Here is a 16,086-nt window from a genome sequence, read left to right as displayed (position 1 = left end):
GAAGAGTTTCTAGCCGATTTTCTGATATTGATAGGATTTACTTGAAATCTACAAGTGTTTCTTATCAATTTAGCATCTCATGTAAGCACCTAACAAGAATGTGATGGGGACATCAGATTTCGACACGTGAACCATCGCCGACGGCGCAAATCGACGGCTACGATCCAGAGCCTCTACTTTTTGAGTTTTTACAGCTTATGTCATGTATTCTTTTCTTAGTTTTCCTAGTTTGCCCCTGAGGGCATTGTTTGACTTATGTAGCCCCGAGGGCGTTTATGTCTTTTCTTTTCCTTTAGTTTGAGCCTCCTTATATGAGGCATTATGCATTGTAATCTTTTAGTTTTTGGATGAAATGAAAATTATCCTCCTTTGTTCTCTTTGTGAGTGCATTTCCCTTTGATCTCTTAGTGAGTTCAAAGGGAGAACTAGATCTCTCCGTGAGTTCTAGATTTAATCCATGCTTGTAGTGTGAAGGCGAAGTTGAGCAGAAATTCGAGGCGAGGAAATCGTTGGAAGAAATTCTCAGATTTCTTCAAAATTTCCCTTCCCCTCCATCCTAGTGCCGCCTCCCTTGGGCCCAGCCAAGCCGACGGCCTCACTGGCCATCCCGTCCCAGCCAAGCCGCCGGCCTCACTGGCCATCCTGTCCCAGCAAAACCCCCTCCCGCCGGCCCCAGCCAGGTCTCCCTCCCGCCGGCCCAAACCCCCACCCAGCAGCCGCCGGCCACTCCAGTCCACCGGCCCCTCCCTCCTTGCAGCCGCCACCCCTATTTCCCTCCTATTTCAGTTTTCAAAATTCTGAAATGTTTGGGTTTCATTAGCATTTAATGTTACCTAAATCACCTCCTTAATTTAAGCAATCAAATAAATTGGAATTGGATTTGAAATTCAAATTCAAATTCAATCCAATTAAATGCTTAAGTTAGGAAACCTTTCTTTTATCCAAAACTGAATTGTTAATTTCAGATTTTAATAAAATCTGAGATTAATTGTGTGGACCCCACTTGCTTAATCTCCTCTTCCCCCCCTTTTCTCTCCCTTGGCCGGCCCCTCCTTGGGCTCTTCTCTCTCTCCTAATCACCCCATTAACTCCACAATTTCAGCCCCTAAACCCTCTCTCTTAGCCGCCCCTTCTCCCTCATTGATTTAATTTGATTTTCAAATTAAATCTCTCCCATTAACTCTCCAAAAACAGTTTTCCTGCAGAAATTCCTGCACCTCTCTTTTGGATTCCACCATTGGCCCAACCTCTCTCAACACATTACTCTTGGCCGTTTCACCTCCAACGCCCGTGCCGCCCCTCTCATCCCCTTGAGGACGCCCCGCGACGACCGCTCACCCTTGCCGCCAAGAATGTATGGAGGAACCCGAATGGAATTACGGGTTTGAGTACGACAACCGCGGAAGGGTCAATATTCTCCGGTCACCTTTCTTCGACGTCGGTTTCGACTTTGACGACACCGTCGAGGAATACTTGGAGAGGATTCTACCACCATTAGTGGAGTCCATCGACGACCACTTCTCTGTCTACACGTGGATCATCGAAGGCCGTCCACCCGCTCCTCCGAATCCGGCTCCCTCCCCGGCGACGAGTCCCCTCAAGATCACTTGTCTACTCGTAGCATCGCTAAGCTTGCTCACTGTCCTTTTCGGCTAAGCCTCCACTTTAAATTCAATGATGGATCCTAAGGTGAAGGATCTAAACCTTAAATTTGGGGCTTTGTTAATTTTAGCTATTCGCATTACTTGAAGTTTTGATGTTATTTTGAAAAGCCTTCTAATCTCTGACTGTGATTTCTTGTTGTTACTTAATTATTCGTCTTCTAATTCTTGAACTTCAATTGATTACGCATAAAGTTTTGGTAGCAAGCTATTATTCAATATTTCTATTAATTTTTAGTGCAATTCACATTTCATCGCATGATTGATTCACATCAGAATGAATGGGGAATGAGAATTCATGAGTCTAAATGAAAATAATTGCTATAACGATCATATACATTCTAAATGGTTGAGATCCACAATGATAAGGATGTAAATCAATTTGATTAAAATGATGCTAATTGCAATGCCAACAACTTTACATGGTTCCCATAATAAATGAAAATTCATTGAAGAAGTAAAATTTCATTATGCTCAAATATAAACAACTATGAAACAGACCTGCTTTCCTATGTCATCCATAATAATCATTCTGGGAAGTGACTGAACCTGTACATTTAACATTTAGAAACAAAATTATGATGTATAAGTAGAAACTAACATTGCTTTTCGATATACCAAAAGAGGGCTGAAAGAATACCAGTTTTGAGAGAGACTCGAGAGTGGTGGTACATGATATAAGATTGTAGCATGCATGGTGACGGTACAGTACATCCAGTTCCCTATAATGTAAAAAAGTTGAGAAGTACAAAATTAGCTTCCTCAACACCTTTGAAAGCACCAAAGCTAATGAATACCAAAACAAAATTAACCAAACCATTTGAAAAGTATCAACTTCTTTTGATTTTTAGTAGCACTCGCAATAATGTTACAGATTAATACAGACATCCTTCCAAACTCCAAGGCTGCACTCATTGCTTTTTAATATATATTTATTATCATTCTCGGAGGAACCCTAACAGATCTTACTATATTAAAAAATTAAACTTTGTTTATTATTCCATATACTTAAAACAGCCTTAATCCATACAATCTGAATATCAATCTCATCTTCGAAATTTCAATCTGTCAATGTCATAAAAGTGTCATGAGCAAATCCAAAATTTATAAAATTGTATAGTTGATCTGTTAACCCTTGATTCATTTATCCAGTCTCACCCGTTTTCCTTCAAACACCACGACATTATTATGCAGCAAAGTGATTGAACCGCAGTCAACATGTAACCACAATTTTGAAAACAAAGAGAAAAATATAATAGCATTTACGAGTTCATGAATTATAGTTCATAACTACGCAACATATTGACTAGCTCATAACATAAACCAGCTAATAAACTAAATTAAACAAATTATTAAATACCATATCCTTTTAAAAGTTATCAAATCTTTAGGGAACATTCATTAATTGCATAAGTGCATAGCTTTATTCAGCAGAGGGGGGATTAAGAACTTAATATGATATGTTGTCCCATAGGCTAAGTAGGGAAGGTGTCATTATTGCTTCCAATGAAATAATATCAACAATTATATCCAATGAAATAATATCAACTATTATAGATCTCAGATACAATAGATTAGCAAAGTTTTCCATAAAATCACATTTAAAAATATCCATCAGATCTTGGTAATCATTTAGAATTGTCATCATTTTTCTGAACCAACATAGGGTCAATACTCGACGATAGTTTGGTGTCAAAAGTCAAGAGAAGGAGATCAGCTCTCAAGTGATGTGGAGATAGAGTACTTTAGTAACTAAGAGTTCGTACAATAAAATTACTCCAATTTAAATAAATATTTAAACGCAAGAATTCATAAATTGCATTCACGTTATTTTAGAACTACTCTCCACTATAGAACAGCTAAAAGTATTCCCAACTAAAACACTGAACTAAATGGGGTACAACATGTTAATGTTAAGGTGCGGATTTACATGTGAAGATAGGAACTATTAAATCCCAGCCCTCCCTTCACCCTTGATCCCATGGCAATCATGGGGATCCGTGGGAGGGGAGTGTTAAATCCAAACCATCCCTTGACCAATGATCCCACGGCCAATATGGGGATTCGTGGGTGGCTCACCTGGATCATGTCGATCTCCTTCCATATTTGGGTGGGTAATTTAGGAATGATTATATTAGGGCAATTATACATGATTCTATAGTTATTTATTTCTTTATTAAGATATCTTATATAGATATATAAATAGAGATAATTTTGTGCAATAAAATTAAGCATTTCCCTCTCCAATTCTCCGAATTTAACATGATATCAGAACCTTCATTGCCTTTGCCGGAATTCTAAAATTTTCAACTTTAATGCCTTCATTGTCGGCCCTCCCTTGAGCTAGGTTCCCACCGCCGCCCTTCACTACCAAAATTCTGAGGAATATTGGTCCTTCTACCTCTTACGTGCATCTATCAAGAGGGAGTACGAGATCGAGCGGGAGGGCTAATCTTGCATCAAGGGCGGAACCAAGCGAAGCTGAGCGAGAGCCTCCTCTTGCATGCATACGACTGCACGGGACGAGAGATCTTGCATCTAGACCGAACGAGATTGTGTCTCTGGACCAAGCGGGATCGTGTGTATGGACAGCGACCAGGACCTCCTTTCAAGGGAGCGGCAACATTTAGAGAAGGATCGGGCTCGATCTTCGATCCTATATATGATGTGTAGTGTCGACTAAGCAAAAGAGCAGAGTCTGAGTATCAAGCCGAGCAATATGTTCTCTGCGTGCCACTAGAAGCTTTGTCTTCGCCTCCTTGGACCGATCGAATAGGAGACAAAGTCTCCATGTGCATACGCTAATGACAAGCCGAGAAAGAGATGAACTCGAAGGATAATTAATCCACTTACATTGTTGTCGCACCACCAACCTTTATTGTCATTACCGGTATCCTGAGGGCTACTGTTCAAACGCAGCTTTCATTGCTTCCAACATCTTGCTGGCTTGATTGATATAACCTTCATCGCTCTATGGTGCACCAAGGAATAGGAGATCACCAAAATATATAACATTTCTATCACTTAAATGGGAAGAATTACTTGAAATGGTGTCAATTTGTGAAGGCCTATTTGAAAGAAAAATGAAAGATGAATCACCACCTTGGGGTTGGACCAAAAGGAGATCCTAATTTTTGGGCATGGGACGAAATGGATTCCATGATTATATCATGGTTACGAAATTCCATGACTCCAGAAATTAGTAATACTTTCATGTTCCTATCTACATATGGGCTGTTGCCAAGTAAACCTTCTCAAAAGCTTGAGATACTACTCAAATCTTCAAAATTAAAGTCAATGTAATAAGCACAAAGTAAGGTAACCAGATCATGACTGAATATGTCACTCTCCTTCAAGGCTTGTGGCAAGAACTTGATCACTACAGATGTATGGAGACCAAATGTCGAGAAGATGATGTTGTCCTAAAAAGCATTATAGAGAAAGATAGAGTGTATGACTTTGTTGCATAATTAAATAAAGAGTTTGATCAGGTTAGAGTTCAAATCCTTTGCAAAGAGGGGACACATTAACTAAATGAGACCATTTCTCTCATTTGTGCTGAGGAAAGCCGACGAGGGGTAATGCTGTAACCAAAGGTTGCTGATGGTTCGACAATGGTGAAAGCTAAAGAGGCGATATGGAAGGAAAGTGGTAAGAAATCCTCAAAATCTAATGACAAAGATTCTCTTTTGTTCATCTATGGCAAGAAACCAAGACATACAAAGAGACCTGCTGGAAGTTACATAGAAAGCCCCCACGTAAGGAGTGGAAACAAAGAAGTGGCCAAAAGTGGATACCACGAGCTAACATTATAACAAGTCAGCCCAATCCAAAAATGTAGTCCATCTATAGAGAGCTCAATAGAGAAGATATTGATAAAGTAAATAACTCCTAGTATCCTTTAAAAAATCACTTGCTTCTACTCCACTTGCACTTTCACATCAGTTTTGTATATCCATCGGATTAAATGTCTCTAGAAATCATTTGAAAGGTTTATGGATCCTTTGACTCGAGAGCCACATATAACATGACACTCCATTGCCCACTTCATCAACTACACTCTTTACCCAAGTGATAAGAAAATCATCACATGACTCACTTACCACAATAGCAAGTCAAAAAGACACACCCTCATCTCCCTTTCTCACTCTAAAAAATATGCTCCACGTACCTCAATTATCCACAAAATTAATCTTCATACAAAGACTTGCTAAGGAAAAATATAGATTGTACTACCTAGAAGAGTTGAGCAATCCACTATTATCAATAATGGCTATTCTATGTTATCCCAATTTAATAATTAATATACTATTTAGCTTCATCATTTTAGATTAAGACATTTATCTTTTGATGTCTTAAAAAATATATATTCAGAAATTTTTTTATGAGTTGAAAAATTAATCATTCCATTGTAAAACCTGTGAGTTAGCCAAGCATAAATAATTTTCTTTTCCAAACAAAAATGAGAGATGTCATACTCCATTCTACCTTATTCATAGTATCTGGGGACCCTAAAAAATCCCTAACATTTGGCTTGTACCCTTCATTGACAACTGCATTCGAATCTCTTAGATCTTTCTCCTTCAAAACAAAATTCGATATTATCACTGCCCTCCCAATTTTTTACACCATAATCCAAAACCAATTCAGGATGAAAATAAGAAAATTTCATTCCGAAAATGCCAAAAACTATTTTAACCAACATTATCCTCTTATTCTCAAAAGGTAGATATCATTCATAAAGCTTCCTACATTTACAAACCCACAACAAAATGAAATTGGACACTTCTATTCAACCACAATATACCCAAATCCTACCAAGGGAAAGCCCTTATGACTGCCACATATCTCATATATCAACTACCTTGAAAAATCTTGGGACTAAAAATACAAATGTATATTTTGTCTTCTTTTTACCCTGAATTTCGAACCCATAACAACCTCGCACCCATAATCTTTGGGTGTACTTACTATGTTCATATTCACAGCTAAAATAGAGAAAAATTAAATCCAAGAACACTCAAATATATCTTTGTCGGATATTCATCCACCCAGAGAGATTATAAGGTATTATCACCCTAACACCAAGAAAATCTTTGTATCTATTGACGTCATTTTTTATGAACAAAACTCCTATTTCACCAAATCTCATCTTCAGGGGGAGACTGAAATTGAGGAAGATGAGGAAAGTGAGCTTGAACCCTTTGACCTTCCAACTCCACCTCAAACCGATCCACCTAAACATGAAAAAAAAAGCCAAGAAAACTGTGGCCAAAGCTATTATGGATAACATAGGTTTGAAAAAGTATATTTCCATACGTAAAAAATCAAAACTATACTCCAGAGCATATCCAAGAGTCTAAACTCTCTTGAAATTGAGGTAAATACAAGTTCACCTAAAAAATCTCTCGTGTATCCCATAACTAATTTTGTATCCTTAATTTCTCCCCTTCACACAAGAATTTCCTGATTACACTAAATATTATTAATATTCCTAACAATATTTCTGAGATCTTATCTGATGAGAATTAAGAAAGCGTCATGAAAGATGAAATGCAAGCCCTGGAGAAGAACAATACCTAGGAGATCATCAACCTACCAGTAGGAAAAGAATAGTCAACAACAAATGGGTTTTCTCTATAAAATATAAAGTTGATAATACACTAGAAAGGTATAAGGCAAGATTGGTAGCGAAATCGTACACTTAGACGTACGATATTGACTATTAGGAAACTTTTGCACATGTGGCCAAGACGAATACTATGAGGATCCCGCTCTCACTAGTATAATTATAACTAGCATATGGAACAGTTGATGTCAAAAATGCATTCATATATACGCGGACTTGAAGGAAGAAATGTTTATGGAGATTCCGCTAGAGGTGTCAATTTCGGGTCACGAGTCAGTTTCGGGTCGAACCCGAACCCGACCTGTTTCTACAAACGGGGCGGTTTTCCGGACTTGAACCCGACCCGCTTCGAGTCCGGGTCAACTCGACCTGACCCGAATGACTCGGGTCGGACAAAAAACTGCTAGTTTTCGGGTCCAAAAATGGGTCAAACTCCACTTTTCGGGTCTAAAACAGGTCAATCTCGGGTTGTCGGGTCAAAACGAGTTTTTGGGTCATTTTTGGGTCAACAGATCAATCCGAACCCGACCCATTTCGGGTTCGGGTAAACTCGAAATTTTCGGGTTGGGTTTTTAGGTCGGGTCCAATATTAACACCCCTAGATTCCACCATGATTCAAGAAAAAGTCTGAGGATGATAGTGTGTGGAATAAAAAATGCTCTATATGGGCTGAAGTAGTAATCTAGAGCTTGGTTTGAAAGATTCTGCTACTCAATGGATATCGACAGAGCCAAGGGGATCTACACTATTCTTCAAACACTTAGACTCAAGGGGAGTCACAATTTTGTTAGTTTATGTGTATGATATCATCTTTACTGGAAATTATGAAAAGGAAAAAGTGACTCTAAGGAAATGTTTTGCAAAGGAATTTGATATCAAAGAACTTGGTAGGTTGAAATATTTCCATGGAATTAAAGTGGCCGACTCCAGCAAAGGAATCTTCATTTCACAACAGAAATACATTATTGATCTTCTTAAAAAAATAAGTAAAGTAGCTTCTAAATTAGCACTAATACTAGTAGAACTAAATCTCAAATTGGGGAAGCTAAATAGGATCCAGACGTAGATAAGGGAGCTTACTAGAGACTTGTGAAAAAAGTGATCTACCTTTTCCACACCAAAGAATATATAGTCTTTGTTGTAAGCATGGTTAGTCAATTCAAGCAAAATCCAAGTAGACTCGCATGCAAGCAGTAGACAGAATATTGCACGACCTTAAGGAGAATTCAAGAAAAGAGATTCTCTCCAGAAGAGAATGTGGAATAACCCTAGAAGTATATATTGATGCAGATTACATAGGATCACCAGTAGACAGGCGATCTACCTCAGAATATTGCACATTCATTGAAGAAAACTTTATTACATGGAGTAGTAAAATACATAATGTGATGGCAAGGTCTAGTGCAGAAGCGGAGTTCAGAGCTACGACCCTAGGAATATGTGAACTACTATGGATCAAGATGATTCTAGAAGACCTACGGATCAAATGGGAAGGACCCATGAAGCTACAATGTGACAATAAATCATTAATCAGCATAGCTCACAATTCGGTTCAGCATGAAAGGACCTAGTATATATAAGTGGACAGATATTTTATAAATGAGTAATTTGACAATGGTCTTGTATGTATCTACCATGTCTCATCAAAAGATTAGATTGCAGACATTCTTACCAACGGACCAAATAACTCTACCTTTCTGCGACTAATTACCACGTTGAGAATGACAGATTTATATTCATCATCTTGAGGGGAGTATTAAATCTCAGCCGTCCCTTGACCCTCAATCTCATGGCCAACATAGGGATCCATGGGAGGGGGAGTGTTAAATCCCAGTCATCCCTTGACTCTTGACCCCACAGCCAGCATGGGGATCCGTGGGAAGCTCACCTGGATCACGCCGATCTCCTTCCATATTTGAGTGGCTGATTTAGTAAGGATTATATTAGGGCAATTATGCATGATTATGTAGTTATTTATTTATTTATTAAAATATCTTGCACAGATCTATAAATATGGATTAGTTTGTGCAATAAAATTAAGCCTTTTCCCCTCTCCAATTCTCTGAATTTAACAAGAACAAACCACAAAAAATTTATCTGCGAGGATATTAGAAATTAATACACATTTTTTTATCACGTCTGAGAAATCATAATGATTCATATATGATGGGTGTCTCATTTGAGAGGATTTTCTGCTTAAAATATGCAGATAACTGTAGCCTAAAGATAGGGTAAATCAATAGAACAAACGGACAGCACCATGCAACTCAAAACTGCCCCCAAGAACTGCAACAGTTGTGTTTCACTTGAACAATATATTTGAACAATATATTACATAGCTCTCAGCCAAAAGAAAACAAACTTACCATTCTGTAAAGCCTTTTTCACTTGCCAAAATGTTAATCTGGTCCATACCATCATCTTGAATGTAATCAGATTTAAAACCAAACAGAAGACGAAGCTGCCCGACAATCACGTGAAAAATCTTCTGAAGATCCTGATTTTAAATAAGCATAAATTAGAATATACTAATCTACTAGCGAGATAAAAGTTACCGGCAAGAGTAGTGATCAGAAATAAAACTGAAATGTTAGAAATTATTTGTTATACTTTATCGTTAAACAACCAATAACAGTTCAAGAATTGCAATAAGGGCGTGAATAAAGGGTGTATATACTGATATTAAGCACGGACAGCCTACAATGTTGTTGATGGAAATTTCCTCTTAGACTTGACTCATAATAAAATAACAAATTGTTGTAGCTCTGGATCAAGTGAATGCTACCAACAAGAATGGAAAACTCGAGAAGCTTACTTAAATCAATCAACAGAGATCCAGAGGCTTACAAGTTGCAATAGATTGAGTGCTTTATGATTGCCAAAATTCCTATGTCCGGTAAGAAAACAAAATAGTATACGAAAATAATTTATAAGGATTGCATCTAACAACTAAATAACTGCATGAGAACAGATGAATCATTTTTCTTCAAGTTAACATCATGCTTCGCAATTGTCACAAATTATCAAAGTTTCATAAATGAGGTACATCCAGATAATGGTAGAGGGACCCTAAGTTAATCTCTACATATATTACTTGTCTCTCTCGATCAGATTCCCGTCTTATACAGGAAATGCCTTACAAGAGACCGGAAAAGAAACATGCAAAGAAAAAAAATAAAGAAAATAATCAAAATGGTCTTTTAAATCTTTAGGAAGGATCAAAATGATCCCCAACTATATTGAGGGATCATTTTAGTCCCTCAACTCTTAAAATGGGGTCATTTTGGTCCCACCATCCAAACTAATGGATGTTGGACTTATGTTTTAGGAGAGTCAAATCTTCCTCCCCAATTGAAGATACAATATATATTGTTTGTTTTTCTTCCATATATCAACAATTAAAAAGGTTTTCTCTTGTTATTCCTCATAGTTCTTCTTGTAGATTGTATTTGGGATTGTTGGAATTAAAATTCAACCAAGGGTTCTTTTATTTCTGCAAATGCTTCCTATCAAATTGATATCAGAGCCTTGTCCTGTGCGGAAATATAGGACTTCCTTGCGGATTTCTGCTACTTTTTCCCCTCCGTATTGCTAAGTTTTGTAATTTGACGACCAAATTCATTGTTTTTTATTTTTTCCATTTTTGTTGTTTGGAGCTAGATTCGGGTACCCTAGCAGTAAGAAAGGTAGAAGTATTAGAGGGGAAGATCAGACAATTAAAATTAAAAATTCGAATCTCTAAACTCAATTTTTAGATTTCAAAAGTCAAATTTCAGCCGTTTATGGGAAGATTGATGGGAAATTTTCCATCATGGAGGAGATGTTGAAGAATTAGCTCGATGGCCAACCCAAGACGATGTCATCAGAGGCGAGGGAAGCCGCTGGCAGCTAAGTAAGTGGGGAAAACCATAATTCGATAAGGCGAAGTGAAGATCAAGAGGTGAAGATTTTGGAGATAGAAGAGAGAAATGTCTCCCATAGAGCCTATTCCTAGGGAGGAGTCGGAAAGAGTGTATGGGAGAGAAGTGAAGGGGTCGGGCTTGAACGAAGGGGTGTTGAATTTGAGAGAGGCGAAATTTAAAACAAGAGGGGCTGATTATGATCGAAAAGGTGCTGAATTTGAAAAGAGATGGGCTGAATTTGAAAGGAGAATGGCTAATTAAGATCTAAGGGTGCTGAATTTGAAAAATAAATGTGAGATTTTGATGAAAGATTTGGGTAAGAGCATAGAAGAGATGATTGGGACACTTGGAGGGAACCACCCCCTTGAGAAATGGGACATTATAGAGGAAATAGAAGGAACGGAGAAGAACCGAGGGTGAGGAAGCTAAAGATGTCTATTTTTTAAGGAGATGATGCACATGGGTGGATATACAGGGTGGAAACATACTTTACCGTCAATAGGTTAACGGAGACTGAGATGGTACAACAGTCGGGATGTTCGTGGAGGGAAAAGCATTGGCATGGTACCAGTGGATGTATACACGGAAGTTTAGGAATGCTTGTTAGAATGTTTGCAAACCATTAGGGGAAGAGACTTCTATGAGCAGTTTTTCGCCCTAATGGAGGGGGCAATAGAAGAGTATCGTGAGCTGTTTGAGCACCTGACCAGCCGACTAGTCTTGCTTCTGGAGATTGTACTGGAGGGGCATTTTATGAAAGGGCTCAGACCAGAGATTCGAGTAGCGGTTAAAGTGATAAGGCCCTGTGATTTGGGAGAGACTATGGAGTTAGCCCGATTAATGGAGAATTATAGGCAACTAGAGAGAGGGGCTAGAGGCAGCAGCTCAAGAGGTTCGTACAGTATGACCACCACCTTTTTGACATCGAAGAAGCCGCACCAGGTATTCTTAGGGAGACTCCAAAGGGAAAGATTATAAGAGGTAGACCTAGGAAAAGCTTCAAGAAGCTCACAGAAACTGAGTTACAGGAAAAGAGGACGATGGGTTTGTGTTTCAGTTGTGAGGAGAGGTATACACTAGGGTATAAGTGTAAGGACCAAACTCTTTAAGTGCTCACCATTTATAAGGATGAGGAAATTGAGGAAGGAGTCGTCTTTTCACTTGCGAACAAGGTGGTTCTTTGGGAGGGGGGTATATAGTTAGACCGGTCCAGCCAGTCCTTCCTGGATCGGCTCTAGCATATTTGAGGCAAAACAAGCTTCTGCCTAGGATGTTTGCATGCCCTTTTGTGTGGGGCCCAAGGGCAATTTTGAAGAGGAGAAAAGGGGGAGGTTAGAAGGGAAAATCAAAGGGTTGTTTGGGGATTTAAAAATTTGTTGTTTATTTTAAGTAGGTTATTTCCCTGGGATCAAGATTATGCCTTGTTTGCTGAATTTAGATTGTTCTTAGGTTGATTGGGCTCTAACTGGTGGTTAAGGACTTGGGAGAGCTGGATCTTCCTCTTCAATTGAAGATCCGTTGTATTTTGTTTATTTTTCTTCCATATATCATCAATTAAAAAGGTTTTCTCTTGTCAATCCCCATAGTTCTTGTGGATTGTGTTTGAGATTGCTGGAATTAAAATTCAGACAAGGGTTGTTTGATTTCTACAAGTGCTTCCTATCATATTTTTAGTTATAATTTTAAAAATGTCATATATATTTTATAAATTATTATTGGTAAAAATATTTGCAACTGGGAGAGTCTTTGCTCGAAGGAACTTGATTACGCAAGTCTTTGCTCAAGGGAATGACTGGGCAAGTTAGCTGAAAGATGCTGACTCCATGGAAAAGGTATCCTTCTTGGTTGCGGTGCGATGATTTTGATGGTGAGGGTTCGACATCCCATCAGTTCATCGCTAGGTTTCAACATAAGGTTCAATGTCGTTGCGGGATCGAAGCTGCGGGCAGGGGTTCGAAGATGCTGAAGGTTCGAAGCAGGGGGTCAAAGCTATGGGCGAGGGTTCGAAGCTGCCGAGAGTTCTAGACAAGGGGAAGAAGCAACTGAGGGTTGGAAGTCGATGTTCGAAGCTGAAGGTCCAAGCTGCTGAGGCTTCGAAGAAGGGGGTCAAAAATTATGTGTTTTCGTCGTTGGGGTTTCAACGTGAGGCTCTTGGGTTCGTATATGTTGATATTGCTTATTTTCTGTTATTTCGAATATAACCTTCCGCCATTCTTCGGCCATGCCACTTTTTTTTTTTAACATTAGGATTTAAAGAGTTGAGGGACCAATATAATTGGGGTCCCTTTTGATCCTTCCTAAAGAATTAAAGGATCATTTTGATACTTTTCATGAAAAAAAAAAAAAACTAACCACCAAAGTCAGAAATGTTTCTAAAGGCCCCAATTTTCTTGAGAATTTTTACTTTCCTTAGAAATTCTAAAGTTAAATTCTTACATGATACATAAACTTCTACATATAGTTGCATAATTTGAACAAACATTACATGCTAAAGCAATAAATATTTACCTTCAAATATTTACCTAGGTAACGTATCATTTTTTTTTTACTTGTTTTTACAATAAGAACATTGGAATCATGTGATGAGACAGAGTAATTTATGTTAATATTTTGAGTGAAAAGTGTTGAATTATCATTCACGATTCACAGACAAGTTTAAGGCGTGTCTAGCAATAACATATAATATGCATGAGAATATAAGTGGCCAAGCTCACATTGTTTAGCAGGTAAAGTGATGCACACATGTTTTATATCATTTTTCCCATAGTTATCTTTATGTTAGTGATCATTGGTCAAGATGTAACATCAAATTTAAACTTAGATATATTAGGTAATTTTCCATGGATATTTTGGTAATTCGCAAAACATTAACTGTTAATCATAGCAGTTGTAAGCTCTTAGCTATTGTAAGTAGTAGGTACGCAAAACTTAAACCAAGCGATAGAACAAAAAATGTGTCAAAATTCAGAAATGCTTCCTTCAGAAATCTTACAAAATTAAATTCAAGAAAAACAAAGTTGTTTAAACTCTTGTGGCGTATTGGAACTAATGCTTGTAAATTAGACTTCCAATGAATTTTGGCAATAATCCAATTTCTAATGCATCTGATCTAAATCTTATTTCATAAATTTATTGTCAATTCCTTCAACTCCTCTCTTTCCAACTCCTCATGAACCAGCATCTAACGCATTGCTGGACAAATCTAAATATCGCTTTCCTGAAGTTATATGGGATGATGAGACTGTCTGTTATAGATAATGATTTCAAGAAAATCTTGTACACTAGTGTAATAGATATTCTTGTGAAGTTTTTGGATTAAATTAAAAGAAGTGCAACACTTCTTGTCTGCCAGACCATAAATTCATCAAAGTCAAATTTTTACGATCAAGGCTGATTAAAGCGAGAATGTAGCATCAACAATTATTACAGATGCAGGTCTCTTTTGTCCATATCTCCACCTAAGGCGGCACTTTGCTTTGTATGGTCTGCATATGGGTTTTGGTTGTCTCGCATATTTTTCTTGAGGCACAGTATACCGGGTGGCTCTATCCCAAACAAGAGATTTATGTTGGCTTGCTGGTTTATCTTAATTATAAGATTTTTGTGAACAGTTTGCCGTCCAAGTTCATTTGTTATACGTAGTAGCATCTCTCTCTCTCCCTTTTCTTTTTCAATTTGGATTTATGTCTATAATCAAGTAAACATATGAGACATTCAATGAGAGTATAAATAGTCACCAGAGGTATGTAATATGAGATAAAAATTTTATTTCTATTTTCAAGCTTGTATGCCTGCTGATGCAAGATTCATTCGAGTGTTGTACAATTGTGACCACTTAACTCCATTGGGAATCATCTCCCTGTACCAACATGATGCATGATTTTCTTCACTTAGGGGGTCTCGTTTTCTTTATATTTTGTTTCTTCTATAGGTTTTGTTATTGGCTTTGTTCGAGCTCCTGATTTTAATCAAATTTAATACGACCAGCATTTCACTTTTGATGGAAAATTAAATTGCTTGATGTTTTCTCATGGTTTGAATTTCTCATTGATTTCTTCCAATTTAATTATTGCATTATCATTTTGAGTCAAATTCTTTTTTTGGTTTTTATTCTGTGCACCAAGAAAGAGTGAATTTGTGTATTATTAGTCTTTGATCCACCAATTCTATTTTTCTTGCATCATCCAAGTTACAATAGAAATACTAGACCCTTAAGCATCATGTATCAATGTGGGTCATATCTTAGAGGAATCAACTTATGGAATGCATAATCCTAATACATATGATCGGTTTGTATAAAAACATGTTGCACTTCATAAATGCAAGGATAATTTTATTTGAAGATGCCCTAACCTTAAACTTTACACAAATTTAAGAAATGTAAATGCTATAAAGACAGGATCCAACATAAATTAAAAATTACACCTCCAGATAATTTATTCAAACGACCTCAACCTATTTGTAATTTTTTTATTTAATTGGTTGGCATACTAGACTTAAGCATAAAATATAATACTTTCCCCTGGAGTTGAGAACTATACAATGTACTACAGACTTCAAATTCCTGGTTAATGTTAAAGTGAAAATTGGAAAAATAAACAACTAATATTCAGCTTTGAATGAATGTTAACAAATAACCAATCCAACTACTTCTGTCAATTCGATAAACTTCTTCAGGGCAGAAACATAGATTGAAGACAAAACAAGAAAATTGGAAAATCGTTGAAGTGGACAGGTGTCGCTACTGTGACCTTTAGTTTCATAAAATCATAAATAACAGAGTGAACTAAAACATGGATTAAAGAATAATCATTGCAAATAGGTTAAAGCGGGTAGCAAGAAAAAGGGAATACAAAAACTCGCAAGACATCAGCCTTCTGGTGCAGCCTTCACC

General features: G+C 37.5%; 1 protein-coding gene across 1 annotated transcript in view; it reads right to left on the bottom strand.

The window, feature by feature from the left end:
- The window catches only part of LOC110110266 (GPI transamidase component PIG-S), a 47,716-nt gene that overhangs the window by 13,369 nt on the left and 18,261 nt on the right, over positions 1 to 16,086 (bottom strand). The window contains exons 8-10 of the mRNA XM_020841663.2: positions 9,657 to 9,787; positions 2,302 to 2,383; positions 2,163 to 2,210 (exon numbers count right to left, since the gene is read on the bottom strand). Of these exons, the coding sequence (XP_020697322.1) occupies positions 2,163 to 2,210; positions 2,302 to 2,383; positions 9,657 to 9,787 (261 nt within the window). The remainder of the gene's footprint in view (positions 1 to 2,162; positions 2,211 to 2,301; positions 2,384 to 9,656; positions 9,788 to 16,086) is intronic.

This window comes from Dendrobium catenatum, unplaced genomic scaffold (genome assembly GCF_001605985.2).
Source record: "Dendrobium catenatum unplaced genomic scaffold, ASM160598v2 fragScaff_scaffold_421, whole genome shotgun sequence".
Classification (NCBI taxonomy): Eukaryota; Viridiplantae; Streptophyta; class Magnoliopsida; order Asparagales; family Orchidaceae; genus Dendrobium; species Dendrobium catenatum.
This window is presented reverse-complemented; position numbering and strand designations above follow the sequence as displayed.